At 36.9% G+C, this 26,442-nt stretch overlaps 4 protein-coding genes across 7 annotated transcripts in view; 1 reads left to right on the top strand and 3 right to left on the bottom strand.

Moving 5' to 3' along the window:
- Positions 1 to 1,164: 1,164 nt before the first annotated feature.
- Parg (Poly(ADP-ribose) glycohydrolase) lies at positions 1,165 to 4,377 on the top strand. The gene is made up of 3 exons (XM_064699737.1): positions 1,165 to 1,570; positions 1,632 to 2,301; positions 2,385 to 4,377. Exons 1-3 carry the CDS (start codon positions 1,357 to 1,359, stop codon positions 3,853 to 3,855), a joined length of 2,355 nt encoding a protein of 784 aa, XP_064555807.1. The 5' UTR covers positions 1,165 to 1,356; the 3' UTR covers positions 3,856 to 4,377.
- A 797-nt stretch (positions 4,378 to 5,174) lies between these two features.
- Positions 5,175 to 7,130, bottom strand: Ilp7 (Insulin-like peptide 7). Its single transcript, XM_064699812.1, has 3 exons — positions 6,879 to 7,130; positions 5,566 to 5,732; positions 5,175 to 5,411 (listed from the first exon to the last, which is right to left on the bottom strand). Exons 1-3 carry the CDS (start codon positions 7,019 to 7,021, stop codon positions 5,236 to 5,238), a joined length of 486 nt encoding a protein of 161 aa, XP_064555882.1. The 5' UTR covers positions 7,022 to 7,130; the 3' UTR covers positions 5,175 to 5,235.
- Positions 7,131 to 8,170: 1,040 nt separating this feature from the next.
- Positions 8,171 to 9,352, bottom strand: LOC135440482 (uncharacterized). Of its 4 annotated transcripts, none has more exons than XM_064699674.1 (3): positions 9,201 to 9,348; positions 8,793 to 9,134; positions 8,171 to 8,736 (listed from the first exon to the last, which is right to left on the bottom strand). In XM_064699674.1, exons 1-3 carry the CDS (start codon positions 9,207 to 9,209, stop codon positions 8,224 to 8,226), a joined length of 864 nt encoding a protein of 287 aa, XP_064555744.1. In that variant the 5' UTR covers positions 9,210 to 9,348; the 3' UTR covers positions 8,171 to 8,223. The 4 variants fall into 4 exon arrangements, with proteins under 4 accessions (XP_064555744.1, XP_064555743.1, XP_064555745.1 ...); XM_064699673.1 differs by having other exon boundaries at positions 8,176 to 8,745; positions 9,201 to 9,346; XM_064699675.1 differs by having other exon boundaries at positions 8,177 to 8,745; positions 8,793 to 9,014; positions 9,201 to 9,352.
- A 6,227-nt stretch (positions 9,353 to 15,579) lies between these two features.
- Positions 15,580 to 26,442, bottom strand: part of AstA-R1 (allatostatin A receptor 1) — a 148,126-nt gene continuing 137,263 nt past the window's right edge. The window contains exons 8-12 of the mRNA XM_064698877.1: positions 22,310 to 22,428; positions 18,448 to 18,523; positions 16,746 to 16,901; positions 15,802 to 15,910; positions 15,580 to 15,725 (exon numbers count right to left, since the gene is read on the bottom strand). Coding sequence (XP_064554947.1) covers positions 15,806 to 15,910; positions 16,746 to 16,901; positions 18,448 to 18,523; positions 22,310 to 22,428 — 456 coding nt within the window. The 3' untranslated portion in view covers positions 15,580 to 15,725; positions 15,802 to 15,805. The remainder of the gene's footprint in view (positions 15,726 to 15,801; positions 15,911 to 16,745; positions 16,902 to 18,447; positions 18,524 to 22,309; positions 22,429 to 26,442) is intronic.

The following is a 26,442-nucleotide window of genomic DNA, read 5'->3' as shown; positions in this document are numbered from 1 at the left end:
AACTAAGCAACAACAACATTTGCAGTTCGCATCTTACGCTGCCTGCAGTTGACTGCGCTGACGTCGACGTCGGCGTTAATTGTGATTGCGATTTGTAGTTCATACTTGAGATGACCTTGAAAAAGTTTAGTAACATTTCGCATTCTCTAAATGTATGTACATATGTACATGCACATGTATTTGTGGCCGGCGGCGCTTTCATTGCCTGTTTGTGTGTCTCCTTATGCTGCCGCTTTGTTGCTGTTGCTTTCACTGTTGTCGTTTGTTTTTGGCACCTGATTGGACGCCGCCGTCACTGCCGCTGCCTGCGTACCTGTTTGCAGCTGCGCAGCTGACGCAAACACAAATACACCTTATAGTATATACACATACACATACATATGCATGTGGGCAATCTCTGAGAGCGCCACAACGCGTATGTATATTTCTAGGTTATGGTCAAGGCGACTGCGGCGTAGACTTGAAGGCTACACACACAGTAAAACATACATACCCAACGCACATAAACACACGCACACACACACACACCAGAAAACTAATTGAGTTTAGCGGATCGACAAAATTTCAGTGATAATTTTGTTGCTGCTTTCCTTTGCTTTTTTCATTTGTTTACGCATTTAACCGCCATGTGACGCGACGCGATGCTTCGCACGAAGCTAACGCAAAAGAGTTCCAAATAAAATCCAGCAACTGCGCAGCTCGCCTAGTGCGGCTGATTAGGCACCGATAAAGGTGTGTTGAACTCTACGAAAGTACTTAATATGCACATACACGCGAACATTTTTGTATACATGTGTGCGGGTAGACGCTAAACAGCAAAATATTAGGCACAAACAAACGGTAAATTTAAGTGCAGGTAGCAAAAATAAGTACCTAACAAGTTCGTTCTCTTTCTCTCTTTATCCATGTCTCATTGCTTTCGTGAAATTCGCATGGTTCAATCAAATAAACAAATGTGTATATTTACGTATTAACGCTGACCAGTTTTATGACATGGTCGACATGCAATAATATTTCTTTGATCAAAATACATAAGCAAACTTTATTTTTCTGATCTTTTTCTAATTTTATATAGTGTCATTAAATCAAATGCCATAAAGAAACACACACGTAAGATTGAGCGCGCGCAAATTCGAACATACGTGAAGTTGGCTGCGCGCAATTTTGGACTCACTTAAAGTTGACTGCGAACGCGCGTTTGCCTCATCGATACAAATAATTTATTCACATACTTAATATGTTAAACAAAATGAACTTATACTTTTTCCTGTGAGATGTTATTAACATAATATTTACAATTTGAAACTAACAAGTGTGCGCATTAAAAATTGCACATACTACAAAATCATTGTGGGTATGTTAAAATTCAGTAAACGTTTACCAGCACTACGTTTCCATTGGGCAACGCTATCGCGTTTTCAATTTGTTAAACAACTTGCCGATTTCAAGAATACGCGCAGCGGTGGTAATCAAATGGACAGTGAAAGCAATAAAAGCATGGAAATAGATGCGGATAGGCAGGATATAGTCGCCGGAAGAGTCTCGCCGCCAGTGTCGCAACGCTCAGCTGGTGAGTTCAGCAAATGAGCGTCCGCCAATTTTTTAATTTTTATTTCCGCCCTTATTCACAGACAGCGACGGCGAGTCGGAGCCGCAATGGCACTGGCGCTGTTTGCCTATTGAGTCCGTGCATCGTGGCTTGCATCCGTTCGAACTAGATCACTTGAGCGCCGTGCATCCTAGCGGCCAGCACAAGGTGCTCTATCGACATCCAATACGCGGGCCGGCTAGTGAGCCGCCGCGTCCGTTTCGGGCCCCACATCGTTGGGATGCCGAGCATGTACGTCTCCCCTGTGCCGCAGAGAGCAAATATCCAGTCGAGGCGGAGGACGGCACATCCAACATTGAATCGCGCTGGGGCATGATAGAGCGCGCCCTACTGCGTCCGATAAGCAATAGCAAACAGCTGCAGGCGGCCATTCTGTCGTATAACACCACGTACAAGGGCCAATGGAGCTTTCGTGCGCTGCACAAGCTCTTCAACGAGGAGCTGGACGAGAGCGAGTCGCGCGTCTTCTTTGAGGATCTGCTACCGCGCATTATCCGCCTAGCCCTGCGCTTGCCGGAGCTAATCAAGGCACCGATTCCGTTGCTTAAGCAAAACCAATCAGTTGCCCTGTCGCTGAGCCAGGAGCAGATCTCGTGCCTGCTGGCAAACGCATTCCTTTGCACATATCCTCGTCGTAATACTCTCAAGCGCAAATCCGAGTACAGCAACTTTCCCGACATTAACTTCAATAGGTAACCGAATTAGGTTTGGGCAGTGAGAACAAACTATTTGCCATTTACACAAATATATATATATACGTATGTTTATTTTACAGACTCTATCAGTCGGGCGGTGCGGCAGTGCTGGAGAAACTCAAATGTATTTTTCATTACTTTCGTCGCGTCTGTCCCACGGAACGGGACGCCAGCAACGTGCCCCCAGGATGCCTGACGTTTGTGAGGCTCAGTGGCAGGCCGGAGGATGAGGTCAACTGGTATTCAAGCAGCGCGGTTCTGGCCAGCATACCCATGCATATTAATGCTGGAGGCACCATTGAGGATCAGGGCATTGGTCTGCTGCAGGTCGACTTTGCCAATAAATTTCTGGGCGGTGGTGTCCTGGGCCAGGGCTGTGTACAGGAGGAAATACGCTTTGTTATCTGCCCGGAGCTGCTGGTGTCAAAGCTCTTCACGGAGTGTCTGCTGCCCACGGAGGCGCTGCTGATGGTAGGCAGCGAGCGTTACAGCAACTACACGGGCTATGCAAGCAGCTTTGTCTGGGCTGGCAACCACGATGACCGCACACCCTACGACTGCTCGCGACGTCGTCATACGGCTATTGTGGCCATTGATGCACTAAGTTTTGGCCAGGAGCTGCAATCACATCAGTATCGCGAGGAGCTTATGTTGCGTGAGTTGAACAAGGCTTCCATTGGATTTAGGCACTGGCTGTCTACTCCGCCGCCGGGCGTAGCCACCGGCAACTGGGGCTGTGGCGCCTTTGGCGGTGATCCGCACCTCAAGGCGCTCATTCAAATGATGGTCTGCGCGCACCATTGCCGCCCCTTGGCCTACTACACATTTGGTAATCGCCATCTGCGCGACGATCTGCACGTGCTCTGGCAGCTGTTCCGAGCACATGGCACCACTGTGCAGCAGCTCTACTCCGTGCTGCGTCGCTTCAAGAAAGAAGGCGGCAGTAAGTCCTTGTATGCATTTGTGCTCGAGGAGCTGAAGAGAATACACGAACAGCCAGGCGCTCGACCAAAGGAAACAGCTGCAGCAGCAACTCCAACTCCAGCTCCAGCTGCACCTCCAGCTCCATCTCCATCTCCAGCTCCAGCTCCAGCTCCAGTTACAAACGCAACAACGCAGCAGAGTCCAGATCTATTTGCCGACTCGGACTGCTCGCAAAACAATGGCGTTTTAGTGCCGGATGATGATGCCGAACAGGAGCAGGCCAATGCCATGATGCTGGCTGCAAGTCTTGAGAGCGGCGGTAGTAGCAGCAGCAGCAGCACCACCTCCACCACCACCACCAACACCAACACCACCAACACCACCACCACTACCAACAACAGCAACAACACAATTGCAGCTGCAGTCGCTGGTGCTGCCAGTTCACCAGCCCATGCCGGCGGTAAGCGTCAGCAGACGCTGCTCGAAATGCTGGACCGGCACTACGATCAGGGACAGGCCAACGGCTCCAAGCGGCAGCATCAGTCAACAAATGCGGACAAGTGCGGCAAAGCGCGTAAGGACTGCAAGGATGGCGATGCGAGCAGCGGCAACAATTGCCGGAATTAGTCCCTCCCCGATATCCCTGTATGCTATATAGCTAAATCTCACAGTTGCACTCTGTTGCCATCTCTTTCGCTTCGGTGCGACTGCTATTGCTTTGGTGTGGTGTGTTCCACATATGGTATCTGCAGTAAGGCATAGATTTGTAATCAACTAGAGTTTATCTACATATAGAGTCTTCAATAGATATATATATATATATATATATATATATAGATATATGTCTGTAGGGCTTGGCCTATATATTCACACTCAGATTTTAGTAGGTTGTCTCTCTTTTAAGTGTAGTTTAATATGACACAGCTGTAGTTGTTGAAGTTAATACACAATTTGTAATTACTTATGGGATAATCTATATATAGTATACAGGATCTTATAACTAGTTTGTTTGTAGACCCATATATATTTATACACAAAATTGTTACTAAGTTTTAGTTATAAAAAAAGTTGTTTATGCTTTTAATTTGGACGCTTCTGCATCAGTTTGCGAATTTCGAACGAAATAGTAAAAACCAAATTAGATTTGAATTTATGCAACGACTTTTTTGTTTGTTTTTTTCACTTACCTATTTAAGTTGGCTTTACTTGCATCTTATCCATTTTAATTATGTAATTATTTAATAATGCATCTGTGATACATAGAAGTATCCGACAAGTTGGTGAAAACGTGTTCATATGTATTCCTTTGTTGTGTGTGCTTAGTTTAATTGAATAAAACTTGTGTTAACCCCACTTAAGTAATAATATCTTCGGCACGCCGAAGATTGAATACTCTTATTCGGACTTATGGTTTAGGAGTGTTTCGGTGTATTTCCAACCCCTTGTTCTATATGATAAGCAGTACGATGTTGTTATGAAAATAGTGTAGCTTCTTATTTCTTACTTGGTTAAGAAGCAGAAAAGTTTTCGATAGATCTGAGAGCTTTATGATATATACCATACGCAGAAAAGCTATCTCCTTTCGATATCCTTTTCAATTTTCATAATATCGATAAATATCGATTCAAAAAAATGTTTTTTAGGCATTACTCGAAGACTATAAGAGCTAGATCCATCAAATGGTATGTAGGTTTTCATATGGTGAACGCAGATAGGGAATATTTCATTTTTGTATACCTACTCCCATATTTGGCGCAGTGACAGCTTGACGTTAGGGTCAGGGCAACTTCAAGTCGGGCGTTCCCGAAAACTGCTAATTAACTTGTTTTTCTTTAGTTTTTTTAAGACTAATGTTAAATGAAACAATGTATTTCTGTGGCTACAATTTTATTTAACTGCAAACGTGACGCAACAGACACAAAAAAAAAAGAATGGAGTTATATCGTGTATATACTTATATAGGCAATATTATGGGCTTATGAGAACAGCCACGGCAATTGAAGGGACTCAGTAGTGATTGCGGCGCTTGTTGGAGGGGCAGTACTCGGCGTACTCCTCCCAGGTGCAGCCGGTCTTGGTGCAGCACTCGTTGGTAATGGAGGGCGCATCGGAGCGTCTGCTGCGCAGCAACATGTTGGCATAGTTCACATGCAGCCAGGTGGAGGCAGCGGAACCAGCAGCGGCTGTGCAGAAAATAGGATGGGAAATAATTTCAATTACGATTTGTACAAGAATTTCACCAAAATATGTAGAAAAATTCTTGACCTGAGGTAAAAATGCTTATTCAAAGTACAACAAATGTGCACACAATTGAATATGAAGTTCACGTTTACTCACGATTGTAGCTGGTCTTGGTCCAGACCTCACTTCCGCCCCTCTTGCGGTTGCGCCGGGTTAGTCTGTAAATGTCCTTCTCGCAGGCCCAGTAGAGCTGGCGGACCAGCTTGTCCCGGCATCGGGAATGCGTTTCCTGATGCCACACGTTCTCCCAATCGGATTGTGAGCTGTGCAAATTTTTGATTAATTAATTAATTAATTAATTTCACTTATAAAGTTAACAGCTTTGGGACAATTAATTTTTCTTATTGATTCTTTTCATTCTTTATTTATTACTCGATTATTACTATTATTTAAAAAAAAATCTTTGCATTAACAAATATTTCCACCTTCCTTCTTCTTCTTTACTTAAAAATCTTGTGTTTTTTGTAGATATTATTAATTTTTTTTTCGTATTGAATATGTGATGATATAAACCCTCATCTATTCTAAAACGAATGTATTTTTTTTAATATTTGAAACAGACAGAGGAAGCAGGTTCTATTATTTTTTTTTAAACTGACTATTTTTGGGGTCAATTTTTTAGGCTTTGCGATTATGTTCTCGATCTTGTATTATTAGCTGAAATAGTTTTTAGTATTAAAAAAAAAAAACGATGCTTAAAATCGTTAAAAAAATTTTTTCTTATGCATTGTGAAACTCCACTTAAAAAGCACTTCGCTACTTTTTTTCTTTAAAAATGTACAATATTCGGCAGCATTCAATCATATAATCAATCGTAGAAATTGTTGGTGGATAATATTGATTGCTTGACAAAAAACAAAAAGTGTTTTTATAGTCTAAGCATGTACACTTTTAAACATATTATACGCCATAAAAAATATGTTATTAATCTGCAGCTAAAATGAGATACTATTTATTGTTCTCGTTTTAGTTTATAATATCTCCATTTGATAAATCAAATATAATATTGTTTTCATACTATTATTAAGTTTAGCACAATCGAATCAATTTTATAGCATACTTTTCGGCACCTTAAAAAAAGTTAAATCCGTATAACAGTTTGTACCCTCCTAGTCTCCTAGCTGTTCTTAGCCTGAAAGCTCAATTTTATAATGTAATGCGATCTTTGCATAACTTGAAAAACACATTTTATCGGATAAGTTGGAAACTAACCTAAATTTTACACACAAATTGGGTGGGTTTGAAATAATATTCGTTTTTTGCTAATAGAAAATATTGTGGCACAATTTTTAACCGTCAAGCATAAATAAAAAAAAATAAATGTAAATACCCAATTTATTTTGCAAGTTCGAACCAAATCCATATTCATGAACCGAACCGTGAATTATCGAAATGATCTGAGGACTTACCGCTCGCGAAAGAGCAACTCGAGTCCCTCCTCGGTGTGCTGCAGTGCATTTGGTGTCTGGAGTAGCTGCAGGGCCAGGAGCAGAACAGCGCCGCGCAGAGTCCAGTTGCGTGGCCCTGCGGCAACTCCGCCGATCTGGCTCATGGCTTGAGTTGTGTTCTCTTGGGACTAGTTGGCTCACTGGCTGGCTGATTGGCTGGTTGGCTGGGAGCTCTTGCGCTTGCGACGGTTGTGGTTAACACGGTGGACACTGGTTGACTGAACGGCTTGCTGGTTGCGCTGGCCGGTTTTGAAATATAACCGCGTGGGGCCCAACTGGCGGCGTCTGCATAATTAAATGAAACGCCCTTTGGCCTTATATTTGAACTAATGAGCCAGAGTGGTGCAAAAGCCAAGCAGACGCCCACTCATATGCAAGTTGGGCGCCGGCTAATGAGGAGCAATGGCAACAAGTGTCCTGCCTGCCTGACGCTTATTGCCTTGTTTATCTGCCCGTATCCTGTGCTCTGTGTGTGCTCTGCCCGCAACTCTGGACCCCAATTGCTGCTCCAACCTGCTGCTGCTGCTGCTGCTGCTGCTTACCTGCTAACAAACAAACAGCATAAACTTGACCACGTTACGATTATTTTTTGTTTGCATCGTAAAATTCAGCTCCGTATCCTCCATCTCTCCAGCTGCAGTCCCACTTGTTGTCTTCTGTCCCGGCCGTGGCGTTCACGGATATTCATTAACAAATTCGCATAAATTTTGCAGCCACAGTGGTGCAAACCTTCGAGTTTTTACTCAAAATACCTGACTGAACTTTTAGCTTATTTTTAAAGTAATTTCCTTCGGCTAAATGTAAGCCCAACAGAAATTTCTGGTATGTTTGGAAATGAATCGAAGCTGTGTCTCGCTTGACGCTACTCTGCCTAAACTTGAAAGAAATATGTTTAGCTATATTTGTTTGTATCTTTCTCTTTATAGTTATAAATTTGCGTCAACCGATGGCAGGGAACTAGCATAAAACACGTTCTGATGTTTATTAGTTCCCATTACAAGAATTCATCCCAGTCTGCGCAGATTACAAATGTCATCATTTTAAGGGTTTGTAAGAGAGAATTTTTCATGGATCACCCAATTTCTTTCACTTTTTCCATAATCTTTGATGTTCGGCATAGATTCTTTATTTTGTATTATTTAGCTGCGAGAGATATTATCAAAGACTATACAGAGAGTTTTAAATTGCAGTTGAAATGAGGCACATATATTTCTTTCGGATTCTAATTTTAATAACTTATAACATAATAACAAAATAATTTCTTGACTAACGTATTTAACAATAAAGGTAATTTCGGGATGTTCAGCTAAATATATATGGTAAACAGAAATCCAACTAAACAAAGTATAACGAAATAAGTTACAACAATTTTCATGAATTGGTTCGGATCGCGTTTCCAGAACGTTTGAATATCCGTCACATAGGAAGTCACGGTATTTGAAATGCCTTCGTAGGTATTGGTTAGTTTCTTGTCATTGAGATTGTCGTCCATGGGGTAGAGCGTCTGCTCAATGGCTCTCATCATTACGGTATTGGGATTGGCATGTTGCATTGTTTCCTTCCAAAAGATGCCGGAGCTTATAAGATAAATGGCCGTGGGATTGGTAACCAGATCGATTTCAATGCGCCAAGCGAACCGCGGCTCGGGCAAGGCTACAACAAATTGTGGCCTTATGTTCTGATTCTCGATAACAATTACATTTTCCCCAATCCCATTGGCCTTTATGGCACCCCCAAGATGCCGCAGCTTGTCGTCTATATAGCGGCTTATCGGTAAGAGAAGCTTCAGCTCTTCATCCGTGAATATAGATCGATTTTTCTTGGGCAGCTTGGAGAGAGGTTAACTGTCACCTTGAGAGTCGGGTTAATATTTACCTGGTTGCAAGTTTCTTTGAACTCTTTGGGGACCTCCTTAACCTCGGGTATAGTCGGCAGACGTTGCGGTGAACCTTGTTTTACTCTACTCTGCCAAATGCTCCTAGCTGGGTCAAACTTAGCTGTCATCCGCTTGGGATTTGTCTCTGGCTGCTGCTTCTGGTTCTCAGCTGCGTTTCCGCTTAGGGTGAACTTTTCCGCCTCCGTCGAGTTCTCGTCGTCCTTTTTGTCACCCAAAAAAGAAGCGTACTTGTCATAGATGCATGGTTTAAGTTTTTGTAGTACGGCTATAACCGAGGACCTGCGCCCCATGCCGTAGTTGGGCACCTTGAACTTTGGTCGCTGGCACGGCACATGAGACACAGAAGACATCAAGCTTGTTTACCAGGGAAACCCATTCACACTTACCTGAGCCATGGTGAAGTCTCATATATTTTGTTACTTTTTAAAGGAGTTGTATTTTATGAAAATATAAAAACTATGACTATGTTCGATATCGTTATAAAACTCTAGTGTGCAGTTACTATTATTGCATTGAGAGAGTAAGAAAGTCAGAGTGTACTTAAATTTCAAATTAAAAATTATAAAGTTTATGCGATGAAAAATACACGATAGTTGTGCCTTACAAAAAACGGAGTAAGTAAGAAAGTCAGAGTGTACATGTAAATTTGATAAAAAAGAAATACAAAGCTTATGCGATGAAATACAAGATACATGAAATATATTGTTCTTGAACTACATCCATCTTATTATCCATCCAACCATCTCAATATCTGATCTATAAAATGCATTAATACATTTTAAGAAAGTTACGAATTCATAAGCAGGGCTGTCATGCCAAACCACTTGTCATATATATTAAACATTTTAATCGAATCATTTAATTTAAAATGTTTAACTGCCCGTTCTACTGAAATACTTGCAAGTCGTAGACAAGTTGCGGGTTTGTGCTTTGGAGGGAGACAGCTCCTAAAAAGTTTTATATATTTAAATTTAATAATTTATGAAAAGTCAATGGATCGGTTCGAATGTTATATGTACGGTTTCATGTTCGAATGTTATATGTACACTTGCTTTGATTAAAGCTTCGGTACGCAGTAAAAAACCAATTGGATTTTCGAAATCGGCTATCATATTATTCTCATAGTTTAAGTCGTCGCAAAAGATTGTTAAATATGCATATACTTGTTATACCAATCAGGAGACATATTTTAATCTATAACAATATATATATTCAGGATCATGAATGAATCTTTTCTCCTATCTTCTCTTGACAGTTATATTATTTCTGCTAAATACAAATAGAGTTCTTAATGTTTATTATATTGGATCAAATATAGCATACATTTTATTACAAAACATTTAGCTGCTGAAGCCTGTTTGGGTCCTCCAGACTTTATTCCAAGGAGACTTTATTAAAAGGAGTGACATGTGCGAAATAGTTTAACGCGTTGCAGAATGCACCTCAAACCTCATAAACTATATACTACATACTTGATCAAGACGACAAGCTGCGCCGCCTGTCTGTCTGTTTCTATGCAAACGGATTGAAGGCTGTATGGAAGTGGACCTATAAAACATAGAATATTAAATTATAACGCAAATCTGCAAGTGATTTTACTCCTCGGCATTTATTTAATCATAAGCCATAGCTTTCTTACAGTTTTGCTATACGTTCTATATAGGGAAAGTTTTTGCTCGCATAGTCATAGCTTTTGGGCCACAGTTCACAGTTCAGCTGCGGTGGAGTCCAGTGGGGCGGCTGGCCACAGAAACGCAATTGCTTAACTAAATAATGTACCTGTTTACACGAGTTGCCAATTTACATGGCTAAAATCTGCGCAGGTCGAAAGTCGAGTGGAGCTCTGTTTGCCAATTGGTATTGTCGCTGGTCCCGGCTCAGTGCTGCATTGGGACCTCTTCAAGATGGTGCACCTGAAATACCGAGGCACCGCCTATCTGTCGCTCAAGCAGTTGAGTTTTGTCTTTTGTTTTGTGTGAGTGCCAGTGAAATTTGAAGAGGTGAAATACGTATATCTAATTCCTTAGAGCTTTGAGCAAAATAACATGGAGTAGTTGTTTAAAGTGTGACAAAGATTGAATACCCGACTTTATAGTCTGATTTAAGCTACACAAAGCCTTCGCTGATATATATTGTTATATATATATATCAGATAAATCCCAATCCAATTTCTTAGAGATAGCTTTTATTAAAGCACATAATCTGTTGCTTTATTGCTTTCGAGTAAGATAGTTAAAGCAAGAGTAAGGGAAGGGAAACAATGGGTAATACCCTAAAAGATCTTTTTAAGGGTTGACAACTGATTGCATAAGTGAAAGTTTTGTGCTTTTGGTTATAATATATATTTTTAATACTATAACTATACTAAATATCAAAGCATTTAAATGAAACTGGCGGGTATTAGACGTGCTTGGACGGGCCTAGCTATTTTATTTAATCGTAGATATCGCATTTCTATTTCTCGCCCATTGAAAATGCTTAACTTTTCCATATTATCTTGAGCCTCCATTTACAATCAGCATCGATATCGCCTTTAAATGAAAATAATTTAATTGGACAAGAAAAAATAGTCAAACGCAGTCAACCGTTTTTGCCGTGGGTAGAACTTCCCAAAAAAACCGAATCACATATGTTTTTGTTGAGGTTTAAAATTAAGTTTGGCCTCTGTAAATTCCAGAAAAGTGCCGAATAGGGCTTCAATGATTTCTGATATATTTTGCGTACACGAATTTGATAAATAACAATAAATAACAAAAAGAGCTTACACAACCTTGTTTCACAAATTTTCCATGTGCGTGGGATTCTCAAAATCTCTGTGTTTCGGTATTCAGTTAGTTTAATTTTTTTTTTTTTTTTAAAACACGTTGTGAGGGCGATCGGGCAAAACTTTTGCACCCATGTTGATGGATTTACCGAGAAGTGTGAAACAAGTTTCCAATGAATTTCAATTTGAAAATAACGATCAGATAGTAAACAACAAAATTGTATGCACTCGTTTCCAAGAATTTTTGACAGCTGTAGCAATTTTCCAGGTAAATATAATTTGCCAGCTCTAACGGTCAGTCAGTCAATCAGTCAGCTAATCAGGTTGTGGCCATGCAAAAGAGGAAGTGTCTGTCGAATGCCAAACAAGTGAAACGAATTCAAGTCCATTTATACGCAACTTGTACATATAGTATACGTTTTATTAACACAAGAATCAAATTCATGGTACAAACATTCATATTTAAATACAATAATTCACTTCTTTTTGTGTTATTCAGTTTTTGTTTTTGCTTTGAAAATTGCATGCCAATTTTTTTTTATTTAACTTTTTTATGTAATTATTTTTTTTTTCATGCTTGCATTTATGCAGCTGCTGAATACCCTATAAATACGTACATACAAACATCTAAATGAGTTGCTGATTAAAAAAAAATTGTATTTATTTAATATTTTTACAATCATTTAGTTGCTAATAATTTAGAGTTGTTTTGGGTTTTTTTGTGTTTTTGGTTAAGTTTTGCTTAGCTCTACAATATTTCAATTTGTATTTGTTTATTGTTGGTTTGCAAAAGTTTCAATTCAAATATTGTTCAATTCCACAACTGTGCTAGGAATGCAGTAGGTAACATTTACAAATATAAAATATATGCAAATAACACACGAAATCCACAAGTTGCTTACTACTTCTTCTACTTTTTTTTTAAACATTTTATAGTTTACTTAGGCTACATTTTAGTTCGGCAATGCCGAAGCAAAATAAACAAATTCGTAATAATAAACAATGACAAAAAACTCAGAGATAAAAAAACACTTATCAATATAAATATAATTTAAATAGTTTTAATAAACGCATAATAATTATAATCTTTATATTATATTAATTAATTCATTTTACATTCGAATGGTCTGCATTTGTTTGATATTAATTATAAATTTATATATATACTGTATATATTTGTTTTAATTTTAATAAAACAATTTCACATTTCCTTACAAAATATTTATGAATTTATTTTATGGTTCAAAAGTCTAACAAAAAACTGTTAAATGAAATGTTTTTCGTCGGCCGAATATGAAATACCCTTGCAGATTTGAAAAGCATTAATTATATAATTTGTGTAAGCATTTTTTATATAATGATACCCGATATATATAAGCATCTATGTATATTTATATAGTATATTTAAAGTTCAAAGGTTTTTGATTATTAGCTTATTAAAAATTGATATCCAGAAGGGCAAACAACAGAGGTAAATACATGTAGCTTGAATTATTGGACAATTTGGACAATTCAACTATATAAATTTATGAAATTAAACCAATTTTGAGAAGCGACTCCTTAGAGCAGACATTTTATTTTTATGTAAATAATACTAGCAGAAATTACAGTTAATTAGAAACAAAAATATCTTTTGACAAACAGCTCGGCTCGGAAGAGTTGCTTTTAAATATATAGCAGCATTATAGATCGATAATATATATATATATTTTATTTTATTATATATTTTGTATACAACATGCTTTTGTAACAACAAACTGCAAGGGTTTAACATAAAGTGCCATCAAATTTCTATAATGTATATGGTTGAGCGGATTGGACTAATTGAAATTCGTGTTGGAATTAATACTCAGGTGTCGAATATCAGCTGGAGCTTTATTCGAATGCCAGGTTGTTCTTGCTGGTAATAATATATTTTGAGTCGTAATTGCATTTAACAACATATTATGGATCTTAGCAATTACAAACTGCTTGTACATTTACTGTTTCTTTTTTTTTTAATGTTACAACTAGCTGGACTATATATTCTTTTGTTTCTTTTATTGCCAGCACACTGTTGCTAGAAATGTTTAAGCTTTTTTTGGTTCTGTTTTTAGGAACCTAAATATATTGGAACTTACAACAATTGTGCACACTTTGAATATGAGTTTTAGTTTTAGTTTTAATTACTGACAACATTTATCGTAACCGTGATCTGCAATATGATCCTTTGCCAGGTGCTCCTTTTCTATTATATGTCTCTCTCTCTCTCTCTCTCTCTCCCTCTCTCTTTCTTTCCCTTTTCATAAATCACATTGCTTTCCCCATTTTAAGCAAACATATGCATACATTTATGATATACATATATGTATATTATGATATATATATATATATATATGTAAACTATTTTCTAGACATTCATGAATTTAATAATTAACATTGTTTGATTATTTTAATTCCGTTTGAATGGCATGTCAATTATTACTTAAACCTGTCAACCAATTTACCGCATTTGTATTTAATTTATTTACCTGCTTTTATTGGCAAATACCTTTGTGACTTTTTTGTGTATATATTTAATTGGGACAGTTCAATTGTGGAATTTAATGCGACATATTTCAATTATTTCAATAAGCTTGCTTTTCACCATTATACAGACACACACACATATATATATATATATCCATTTAAATGTACTTGATATTAAAATTATTTATTTTAATTGAATTTTCATCTTGATGAACTTCAATTGCGCTTTGAGTACGCAGTAATTCATTTTTCTCGTTATACGCTTTATCTCGCGAAAAGCGAACGAAATTCTCTTGAAATGAAAAATATATTTATTAATACAAAAATGAGATAAATCAGAATGCAGCATAAACTAATCAAAATAAGTTATAACTGTGTCGGGAATTCTGATCGCAATACATGACTTAACCTGTTAAATGCACCGATTACGAAATCCGAGCACAATCTATGTTAATTGGTTAGGCTTGGTCTACCATAAACAAAAAAATGTATTTTGCTTCCGTTTGGGAGAAGCAGAGAGTTTGTAGATAATAGTAAATATATCTTTAATTCTTTTATTAATAAAAATAAAACAAGGAATATGGGTAAATTCATAGAATGATAATGGAAAAAAGCTAAAGCTGGCAGAAAATCTTGCTTCTACGCAGGTTTGGCTTGATCAACTCGATAATAATTAACAAGTTGTGTATAATTAAGTATTTTTTTAAAAAGATTCAATTTGTCTTATTATGCGCTGGAAACTGATCGCAGTTCCTTCTGATCTCTACCAAGTCTAAGATGACCCAAACTTTGACCATGTTGCTAGCCTGTCGTTCACTTCTTGCGAGCTGCTCGTTTCTGACAGAGGCTCTATATCAACGACATATATGCAATTTATAATATTAATACTCCAATGTAAACAATTATATTTCAACATAATCAATGGAATTAATGCTTTTAATGGCGGTTTATAAACCCTCATCGAAATATAACAAAACATAAACTATTTTCGTATGTATGCACCTCTTCAAGGAACACGGATTCATTAAGCTCAGGCCACCTAAAAATATCCTGTACCTTGTTTATAACAAATATCATTTCTCTAATCAGATAAAGTAGGTTTTTTATATCTCAAAACAATCAAATTTAATTAAAATTGTTGAAAGCTTCCTTTGATCAAGCATACATATTTTCTGTGAAAATATAATTCCGATTATATAGAACAATTTTTTGTTGCACCAAAACAATTTTTGTTTTTTTTTTTTTTCCAATATCCCTTGCTTATCATCCATAAGCTGTACTATACCTATTTTTTTAATGTAAATATTTGTTAAAAAAAATACATCTGAACAAATATTTAACAAATTGACGCCATTCGCACGGGGCAAGCACTATCCCGAATTCGACCAACAGATTTTTCGGGTCGCGGATTAAACTACTTATTCGAAAAAAAAAACACGCTTTATTATCTAGTTAGGCAACACCGAAAAAATAGTGTGTGAAATAATATAGCGGGCATGTATTCATATGTAGTTACATTGTTTGTAATATTTGCATTAAATAACTGCAATAATTTTAGTTAAAAACTGTCTAATGGCATTCTGTGGTCGCAATGCGCACAAATAAACCATTTATTTTCCAGAATTACCAAGTGCAGACACTGAGAAAGAGAGAGAGAGAGAGAGAGAGAGAGTATTAGTGAAAAGCTGTCAATAGGTTTAGGAAAATTAACTTACCAGCTTAGAGCATTTCTATGTTGGACGTGCCGTTGCCGGTCGCAGTTCTTGTGGTCTTTGTCATCTGCTGGTTGGTCACAATTGGAGGTGGGCTGCCGCACCAGACAACCTGTGAGGGGGGGAGATGTGCACAGAATGTTGATTTTATTTAATTAACAATTATTCCAGGCATAGAATATACCTAGTTGCAAGCTATCGACCCAACTATTTAAACAGCACTCACAACAAAAGCCTACAGCTAAGATAATATTACATGCTGCGAAATAAAGGGGATTTCTTTGCTGATGAATATTGCAGAGAGTGTGGCTGAGTTTTTGATCAGGACGACAAACTGACTCCATCGAGCCATGTCCGTTTGTCCCTCTGCTTGTACATTTTTTGTGAACGCACCAAATTCGGAAAATACAAGACTAGAATCTCGAAATTTTAAATTTTTACAATACTTTGTTAGCTTCTCCTAATTTCATATTATCGATATATATCGATTTTCAGACATGTTTCGTTAAGCATAACTCGAAATTTATAAAAACTATATTCATTAATTTTGGTAAGTAGATTCTCGTACACATATTAAATCATCGCATTTTTTATTTAAGGTAGTTCCTTCCCATTTCGTACATGTATATACTTTTGTATGGCACATTTAAACTGTGAAAATTTCGTAAAGATTGGACAATACAAATCGAGGAATCAAGACTCAAAGAATACATACATTATGTGCTTCTGGGTATCTCCTAGTCGGGCACTCCCGACTTGAGTATCTCTTCTAGTTATTAAAAAATCTGATGGATTATTGGACTGCAATGAAGTATTGCGCAGTCGAATGCACCCGATTGCAGCATTATAAATTCTTGAACTATACCCTTATACTCTTTACCTATATACTATAAATAATACTAATAACAAGATTGTTGCAACAATAATATAATAAAATGCTGCCTTACCTTGCGGAACGCCTTGCGAAAGTTGTCGGACAAAAAAGCGTAGAGTATGGGATTGATGCAGGAGTTCGTATAGGCCAGCACATGGGATATTATTTGTATGATGACAGTTAGATGTGTGCCGCCGTACATGTTGAGAGCCTTCAGCACCAGTATAACCTGCAACATGCCCCAATTTGTGGCAATCAATGTATTACACATATGGCAATATGTGCATGTCATTAGTTTCAGTTCTCCATATCAATCACAGTCGCTGCTGTTTCCGTTTCCGACTCCATCTCTGCCCGTGTGCATGTGTGTGTCTGTCCGTGTGCGTTTGTGCGTGTGTGTTTTATTCAGTTTCAGTGTGATTTGTAATTTGTATATTGCATTTGCAATTTGTAAGCGCATTGATTTTATGCAAACAAAAATGTCAGCTGCGTCTTGGCTTATTCAACATTCGAGCAAATAATCGCAACCATTTACTAAGCGGAAATGTCAATTTGCTGCCTAATGACGTCTACAACTTCGCCGAGTATGTTCGAGTTTTCGCATTTTGTATCGACTATTTACTCAGTTCTTGTCTTTCGTTCCGGTCATCTATTTCTGTTTGTCCCACAGCCTCATTAACTGCAGCTTTAATTTTGAAGTGTGCGACTTTAAATGTCAATGACATTTGCTGTCATTCTTGTTTTTATTTTAAATATGTAATTCAAATTATGCTGTTTTGTCATATTTTGCATTGTAAATTGAGCTGGCTTTTAATTATAAAATTAATTTATTTTTTGAAGGCTGCATTAACGGAATATATGTAGCTTCAGAAGCGCGTTAATACTTTACGTTAACCTCTGAAAGCGGCTATGTGTTGAGAGAATAAACTTGCCTGACAAAAGCTTAAAGTTGAAAGCTGGGCTAAATGTACTACTCGTTTGATTGTGAGCTTTTCAGCCAAGCACATTTGTGGCTATTTGCACTCATTAAAGCTATAGATGAATATGAAATATTAAAGCTTTTAAAGCACCAACATTCAGATGAAGCTTCAAGCTTTTATTTGGAAATATACAACATTTGAAAGGAAATGCTTTTAAGCTAAGTTTTATGCTAAACGCCGGCTTTTCCATATATAAAAGCTTTTAACAAATACATGTGATATTACAAATATTAAATAAAGCTTTATTAAGCCAAAACCCCGACACTATATAATCAAGCATCTATAAGTTTCAAAAGCATCTAACTTAAAAGAAAAGTGTAAATAGTTTATATTTGATTAATATTTATGTATGAAAAAATGTATTTAAACTATGTATATTATATAAAATTGTAAAAGCTTTCTAGGTCACAAGTAGATTTAAGCAACATTAGATGTATGTGTTGTGTATATTTTTAAAAGCTCGCCCAAAGCTTCAGGCTGTTCCCCTGTTGCTATTAAGCACATTAAAGCTTTTAACAAGAGTATTGATTTTTTTTTTAAGCTGTCCTTTAATAACGTAAGCAGTAAGTAGTAGCTGTAAGCATTAATTTAAGTTGAGTGCACTTGAAATTTGAAAATATTTGTATGAAAACGGTTGTAAGGCTTTCAGCTAATCTTTAATGCTTCTTGCAGCCAGTGTCATTGGTGAAATAATTTTAACTCAATCTGTTAAATGGTTTTCCGTTTTAAGTGATAAACTCAAAGTGATTGCATATATGAAGCAGATGGTATAAAAGGTTTAATAGAGTTACTTACGTGTATGGGCAGCCAACAGATGGCAAAGGCCAAAACCACAACAACAACCATACGTGTAACGCGGCGCTTGCCTTTGCTGCAAGTGTAAGGATATGAAAGAGAAAAGTATATATAAAAGTCCGCATAGGTCCATTTTGAAAAAAAATAAATAAGTTAAATAAAATAAATATTGCTGCAGTTGAGTTGGTATACGCAATCTGATTTATGAACTCAGGCATTGCAAGCTCCAGCCTTTTGCGTCAATTGCCAACGCCAAATGCACAAACGCGTCACGCGGCGTATGCGCAATTTGCATATGCATACGATTTATTGGGCGCGTGAGTGTGTATGTGTGTGTGCGTGTGCGTGTACGTGTGCGTGCGAGTAGGTATGTACAAATACTCATTTAGAAACGCACACCCACGTACAAATGTACAATCAAATGTTGGGTGTGTGGAAGCAATGCAGGCATAATGCGGAATTGGATTTTTGATTTGCCTGCAACAAAGTGTCACATCACGCATACGCAGCGTGTGGCACGCTTTAAAGTTGAAAGCCAAAACAACAAGTAAGAGTTCTCTTGTTGGAAGGGGCCCGACTAGGCCGCGCACTCAGCGCTGAAATGCCGTCTCTAAAATACAAGAATCTTATTTACAGCTATTCACAAACATCGTTGGTTTTTGTTTTATCTTTATAAAACAAGTGACATTAAATTATTCTATCAAGTAAATCTTGTTAATGCAAGTGTTATTTTAAGGAAATTAATCAGTAAAAGGAAACACTCGATATACATATATGCAGTGAAGGAAGGTGTGCACTAAAGGAGAGAAAGCTTGAACAATTTGGTGTTTTTAGTGCTAAATAGCTACTAATGAACTCAAAAAAGTAATCTGAAGGTCGATTTTGATAGATATCTTAGAAAAAAGGCGAGTTAACGATGTGTTGAGACTGTGGAGAGACAGACAAGACTAGATTAACTCTGCTTCTCACCATGATCAAAATTATATATCTATTTATATATTCATATACTTATCAAACTGTTTGTCCTGAGGTGCACGCTAAGGTTTTGGCCGATTCCACATGCAGGTGTGGAAAAATCGGATGTATGAAACTTTTTTGTTAACGATCTGATCGGCCTCAAACTCAATATCAAAGATCTTTGTGTGTTTCACACTTTCGGGAAAAACCATTCCTCCTCAAGTTTCCTGGTCAAATCCAAGGATATTTCAAGAAATTCATTTCAGACGTATTTCACACTTTTTCTAGAATCCAAGCTTTCTCAGTGGAAAATGCATGCCAAACATATTTTGGGCGTTATTTAAGGTTTCAGCGATTTTGAAAATTCCATCAACATCTGAGGTAAATTGGCGTAAAACAGACGTTATTTGTTTACCATCCAATCGGCTTCAAAATCATTTTTTAAATATCCTTGTGAAAATTAATTAAAGACGTGTTTCACACTTTCGCCAAATTCGCGCCTCTTGGATTATAAATGGGGGTAAGTTTATAAGGGCGAACCTTTATATTAAGTTCTTAATAAAAACTAAATGAATACGTCGCTGAAACTTCGAAAATTTAGCGGGTAGCTTGCAATTTTTTTATCTTACCATCGGATAAGCCTTAAACACACTTTCAGAGATCTTTGTTAAAATGTATATAATATGTTTTTCGCAAATTACACCGCTCTTGGATGTGAAATGAGTGTGAAAGGTTTCATGAACGAAAATTTATTTTTCGGCTATAAGATTCTCACCACTAGACCAAACTGTTGATTCTCACTTTTGTTTTTGGGTGAAAAGTAATATTTTAAATTTGAAGCATTAAATATGCCATGGGCAAGCCCGGTAAACAGTTATAATAAAAAAAAACTTAATTGTGGTTAGGGCTTGTACACTTTATGGGGTCGGAGACGCCTCCTTCTGCCTGCTACCTACGTTTGCACTTAACCATTATACCCTTTTAGCCAATTTCAATGGGTACAGCATATCAAAACGCAATTTGATTTATGTAACGCGACTCGCAAAGTCCACATATTTGTTAACACAACACCCATTATTTTGTTTATTCTTTTTTAATGGTATCGTTCCTTTTATTTTCAGCCAGCCACTTTTTTAACTTCCTGGCTGTCAATTATTATTTTGGGTTAAATAACTCTTTGATTGAGGGTAAGTTGAAAATTGAACCCTGTTTGTGTACATTAGCGGTAAATGCATTTTTGGTTAGACCAATTAGCCTTATATTGGCACTGGATCGTTTGTATTACGCCATCTGCCCATTAAAAATGAGTAAATAATGAGGGCATGTTAAAGTTGTGATAACTAAATGAATAGTAAATGTTAAAAAGCGTTTAGTTGGGTAATTTAAATCAAAACAAATGTTGGCTATTATTTTATTGTGTTCGATATGTGCGCACATTTCTCTTTACCCGATAAATCTCTTTAAGCATATGAGAAATCAAGGACTTTTTACATTTTGGCTACCCCTTTTTTCTCATCTTACGCATGTTTTCAATGCTTATTTTATGTTTATGCATATATTTATATTCCATCTTTATGCCCTTAAAATTTCATAACGATAGGACAATAAATGCTGAAGTTATGCAATACCGAATTTTTCACAGTGCAGAGACGAAGAAGAGGCACAGAAGCTGCCGTCTAAGTGAACAACTTGTAGTTTCTGTGTTTCTCTGTGCATGTGTATGCGCGTTTTTGTGTATCTATGTATGTATGTAAGCATGTAAACATTATGTTACGGCAGGCGCAATACCCTAGTCAGGCTGTCCAAAATAAATGGAAGCTACATATAATAAAAATATGAAATAAATGTATGTCGAAATATCCGCTATATCGAATTTTATATGCTAAGCTTTTATGATCAGAAAGTAGGTGCTCTTGTGCAGATGGTTATCTAGATTTTGCTGTATCTGTCGCATTTTAGATGGAAATGCTGGGACACTCTTTTTATGTCTCTAGCCCAACAAGTATACCTCAATATAGACAACGTATTCGTATACTTTACGGTTTCAGAGCTTAGATTTATATCGTGACAAGGGTATAATTCGAAATGAGCGATATACGTCGAGTTTACCGAAACATATTGTATTTTGATTATACTACAATCGAAAGAAAGCAACGGGTAGAGTTTCTATCCTTCGTTCAGTGATATAAGTTTACTTACACCCCATTTAACCTTTTATTGTGGCTACAGGGTATGCTTCTTGTTTAGATATGACTTTTTACCTACAACATTTCAAATAAGCGTTTTTATGACATTTTTGTGTCAACGTTCGAGCAAAAAGTTGCTCTGATATAAACTTTTTTTCCTCCGCACATCTGCCAGCGCTGAGATTGAAAAAAGGTTTTTATGAGAGTTTTTCGCTGCGAGATCAAAACTCATAAATTAGTGAGAAATGCTATTCACAAAGCTTTAAGGGTAATAAAGACAATAAAGGCTTATAATTCGGGTGCTCAAGCTTAAGTTAATTATTTACAACTACAGTTTTTACAGTGTCTAACTACATTGTATTTGTAATTGCAAGTGTATAAGGCAAATTACATGAGTGAATGGCAACGGCACGGCGTGAGAGTTGGCAAGGTATATAATAATCAAGAGAGAGAGAGAGAGGGAGAGTACTTAAAAATGCATGAGCAACGCCCACGAAATTCTATTCGGTGTCTACTCGGTGGAATGCCAAAGCGTAATACAAGAGCATTCATCATGACGAATGGGGCAGGTGCAGCCACCGCCACGTGTGTTCCTTTCGCGTGTGCGTGAATGTGGGTGTGAAGTAAACAACAAACAAAACAACGTGCCTGCAGGCTCTTTATTTCAATTCCGCGACACGTGGCGTATGCGTAATATTTGTATGCATATCTTAACTCACCGCGACTCGGCCGACGGCTTGCAGCCGGGCGCACTTTTCCACAATCGTGCCAGCATGCCCATATAGAGAAAGCAAATCAGTGTCAATGGGGCCACATACGATGACAGGAAGAATGAAACCTGTAAAGAAAAGCAAAAGGAAATGAGTCAGTGGACAATAATCAAACAATGCTTCAATAAAACTCTTAAAACTATGTTTAACACAGCGTACGCTCTTTCATGTCTGTTTTAATGGATGGGCTAGCAAGAGCTGGCGACGGAAGGGGCTGTTACACATTTGCAAAGTATTTTACTCGTTAACGGCAAATGCGAGCAGTTGATGTGGCTGTAAAATAGTTAATAAAAGTACCTGGGAGTTGGAAACAAGTTGAGGTGGAAATACTTGCGTAATTGTTTTTGAGAATAGAAATGTTTGGACATGCATAGGCTTATGTGCAGCTTGTTTTAATGCCTGAGGTGCAAATTTTGCTTAAAGGTAGTTATTCTAATGTTCAGATTTTTATGAAGATTGTTAAAATGGTCTGTTCATAGATTCGGCTAGTTAGCCTAGCTTACATTGCAATCGCTTCTTCGTAAACCAAATTATGTTGTAATATATTGTTCAAATATCCAATAGATGTGTTTTTAGCGAAACATATCTCTTCGAAAATTGGGTCCGTTTGGACTTAGTTTGGCTGCCTTTTGGCTTACAGTTAAATAAAACTTGGAATTCCAGTTGAGTTCTTTTGATTTAAAAAAACGCGTTTGGTTCAAAGCTGGCCCACAAAAATGAGTTACCACAGAAATTGTTTTCTGTTTTTTTTTTTACACATTTTACATACATTAGCATAAAAAAAGTTGCAAAGCTCTTCATCTGCCTTGCAAATGAGTCTATAATTACGGCGTGCAAAACATTTGGATGCATATAAACATATGGCATGACCGGAAAATGTCGGAAAAGAATGAATATGAATTTTATATGCATGATATCGTAATCTATACGCAATTTAAAAAATTGTTACATTAGTCATAGCATAACCGTTTATTGAGCATATTGCTTTCAAAATACATAATTAATTTTTTTATGATTGTAAGTTTTTACTTGTGAATGTATGCATGTATGAATGCATGTAAGTATGCATGTATGCATGTGCTATGCATGTATGTATGCTTCTATGTATAAGTACGCATGTATGTATGTATGTATGTATGCATATATGCATGTATGTATGCATGTATGTAGGATTGTATATATGCATTTATATATGCATGCATTAATTAATTCATGTTTGCATGTATATATGCAGGTATGTCTGCATATATGCATGCATGTATATATGTATGTGTGTATGTATGCATATGTGTTCTCTCATACTAAACGCAGATGCCAGTTGAATAAAATTGATTCTTAAATATCGCCCTATTATGCAAATCTTACGATTATAATATACACAAATGTGTGAATATACACATTACGTTAACAAATTGTGTTGGCAAACTACAAAATGGGCACAAAATAGGTTCAAGATTTGTGCGAAAAAATTCAACTACAACGCTGGCATATGAACATGTAGGGACGGCCAAGCGAAGGCTGCAATAAGCACTTGCATTGTTTTTGTATAAATAGTTTATTTAATGAAATTAATGAATGCACCAAGCAGCAGTGAATACACATATTCCACACTGACCTTCCAGTTCACACTCGAATCTTCTTCTCTTGTGTGTTCTATCAACATGTCGTGGGTTAATTATCCAAAGTAGGGTCACATTTGTGATAAATGAGTATATTATTACCAAACGAGTGGCTACATTATACTCGTCAGCTTATTTTAACTGAGTACAAATACGACAACTCCTGGTTTTATTTTCGAATCCTATATACATGCATGCATATGAGTGCTATGGTTGCTCGAGTAAGGAGCACATAATATTTATTTTACGAAATATTGTAAATTTACTTTATCTACCTAAACTATAAATGTGCACTCTGAATCATATCATATTATACATTTCAAATAAGACGCGCGTTAACTCGTTCGTGTAGTCTGTCTCTGTCCAAAAGGACCATTAAAGGATATATACATTAAATTTAGACTGTGGCTGCTCTAATTTTCACGCAAAACAAGTTTATCCTTTCTCGATAAAATTCCCCATTTTCCCAGAAGTCGTAGATATCGATAACACCAACTAGGCAATAGAAATTTAAGGCAGTGAGTCCTTGTTTTTAACTTTTTCCCACAAAAGTTGCAATTCAGAGTTAAAACACAAAAGCATTTAAATGCCATTTGTTCTTAAAAAGCTCTTTATAAGTAAATTTTCCACAGTGAATAGAAACGGAGAAGCATAGATGCTGCAGCTTGCAGGGTACAGAGTATCGTCCGAGTCGAGCACTTCGTTGTTTTCATTTGCTGCTTCCTTTCCTCTTTGTGTGTGCGTCTTGCCGAAAACAAAATAAACACTCCTTCGAATGTTAATTTTCAACGGGGAATCACTCGAATAATAGCTTAATATAATAAATTTAAATGGACAATTCCGAGAATAAGCAGCTGGCGACAGTTGGACACAAGCAACGGCGACGCTCAACCTCAAATGCTCCTCCCCATCCGTGCATCCTGCTGTTGTCCTCAAGTGCTGTGCCATCTGCTGCCATGTCAGCGGCTTTTGTTTTTGCATTGGAAATTGCCAAAAGCACTGACCCGTAATGCTGGCCAGATACTAGTATATACCGGATGCCAGACACCACGCTGTGAATGCTTGCGACTGGGCCCAACATGGTCCCCTCTAGCTGCTGACATTTCATTCTAATCCCAGTCGACACTAATATCGCTCAAAATATTCTGTTCCTACTTCAGCTGTTTTCAAATTCGTGCTTTATATGGCCCTCAAATCATTTGCAATAAGTAGAATTACATAGAGGATAAACCGAAAAATGGGTTGTATTTTGTAATACAAATGAGTTCTAGATATTAGTTTGACAAGATGTCGGCTCAACCTGTGCAAATGGCATTAAATTATTCTATTAAGCAAATTCTGTTAATTCAAGAGTATTTTACAACAATTTATTTAGTAAAAGCAAATACTAAAATTACACATTTGGAGTGAAAGTTCCCATAGCCGGACGCTCATTGTGGTTGTGTTTTTGTCCGGTTATGGGATAAATCCGGTTATGAGAGATTTAGTTCTCCATTTGAGCTTAACATATAGAAAAAATCTATTTTTCTTAATTTAATTCTGCAGCCAATGATTTCCCAATATTGATTATTTTCCGGTAGATGAGTTGCCATTAAGGCAACTGATTTTTTGTTTCAATGCAATATATAACTTAACAAAAATAAAAAAATTATAGCCAATGGAATTTATTAAAGGAAAACCAACTTCAACTCTTCGCAATTTCACGCACCGACAATTTCTCTTTTTCAACGCAAATAAATTATCTCATATTTTTCTTTAATAGATAAACCATATTTTCTTGGTGCCATTTTATTGCTTGGAGGCAGCTTGTCTTGTATGTTATTAATTAATTTAAAAGACAATTTCATTCGCATCAACACATATACACTTTAGATTTAATACAATTCATATCATCTTTCCGCTTATGTGAGAGGCTTTGATTACAATTTTTCAATATTAGTGTTCAATTTTGGAGCATCCGGCTATGGGAATGCATTTTGTATGCATTATGGAAGAAATTAAGATTACGAAATTTATACGTTTGTACTTGCTGTCCAATATGTGAAGGCTGTCACTGTATCTATCTATATAAGAGGGTCATATAATATTGTGCCGAAATGTGTAATGCATAGATGAAGACTTCTTTATATATATATATATATATATATATATATATATTTTATATATATATATAAATACTCTGTATTTCTTTTGATTTGTATCAACAGCCGAGTCGATCTCAGGTATTATAAGATAATTCCAGATTATCGGTAGGTCACATCATTTTCCATTTCGCTTAAGGTGTATTGACAATATCTTGGAGCTTATGTACGTTCTCTTTGGGTATATACAGATCTTGAATATTTAAATTTGTTCGCTCTTTCCTACAAAAATGAAAAGGAACTAGTTGTTTTTTAGGGGTATAGCGTTACTAATGCATACTATTGTATGCCACATTTAAGTCCTGAATTCAAAAGGATTTCA

Source organism: Drosophila montana, unplaced genomic scaffold, assembly GCF_035044405.1.
Source record: "Drosophila montana isolate Dmon_TW-CO22-7 unplaced genomic scaffold, ASM3504440v1 contig_1624_1, whole genome shotgun sequence".
Taxonomy (NCBI): domain Eukaryota; kingdom Metazoa; phylum Arthropoda; class Insecta; order Diptera; family Drosophilidae; genus Drosophila; species Drosophila montana.
This window is presented reverse-complemented; position numbering and strand designations above follow the sequence as displayed.

Excerpts from the sequence above, each read along its gene's own strand:
- LOC135440482 (XM_064699673.1), bottom strand. Across the intron at positions 8,746-8,792 it reads TCAAAGAAACTTGCAACCAG|CTGCCCAAGAAAAATCGATC; the intron begins GTAAATATTAAC and ends CCTCTCTCCAAG.
- Ilp7 (XM_064699812.1), bottom strand. The coding sequence starts at position 7,021 with ATGAGCCAGATCGGCGGAGTTGCCGCAGGGCCACGCAACTGGACTCTG. Across the intron at positions 5,733-6,878 it reads GAGTTGCTCTTTCGCGAGCG|CTCACAATCCGATTGGGAGA; the intron begins GTAAGTCCTCAG and ends AAATTTGCACAG. Across the intron at positions 5,412-5,565 it reads GACCAAGACCAGCTACAATC|CCGCTGCTGGTTCCGCTGCC; the intron begins GTGAGTAAACGT and ends TTTTCTGCACAG.
- Parg (XM_064699737.1), top strand. The coding sequence starts at position 1,357 with ATGTTAAAATTCAGTAAACGTTTACCAGCACTACGTTTCCATTGGGCA. Across the intron at positions 1,571-1,631 it reads AGTGTCGCAACGCTCAGCTG|ACAGCGACGGCGAGTCGGAG; the intron begins GTGAGTTCAGCA and ends CCTTATTCACAG. Across the intron at positions 2,302-2,384 it reads CCCGACATTAACTTCAATAG|ACTCTATCAGTCGGGCGGTG; the intron begins GTAACCGAATTA and ends TTTATTTTACAG.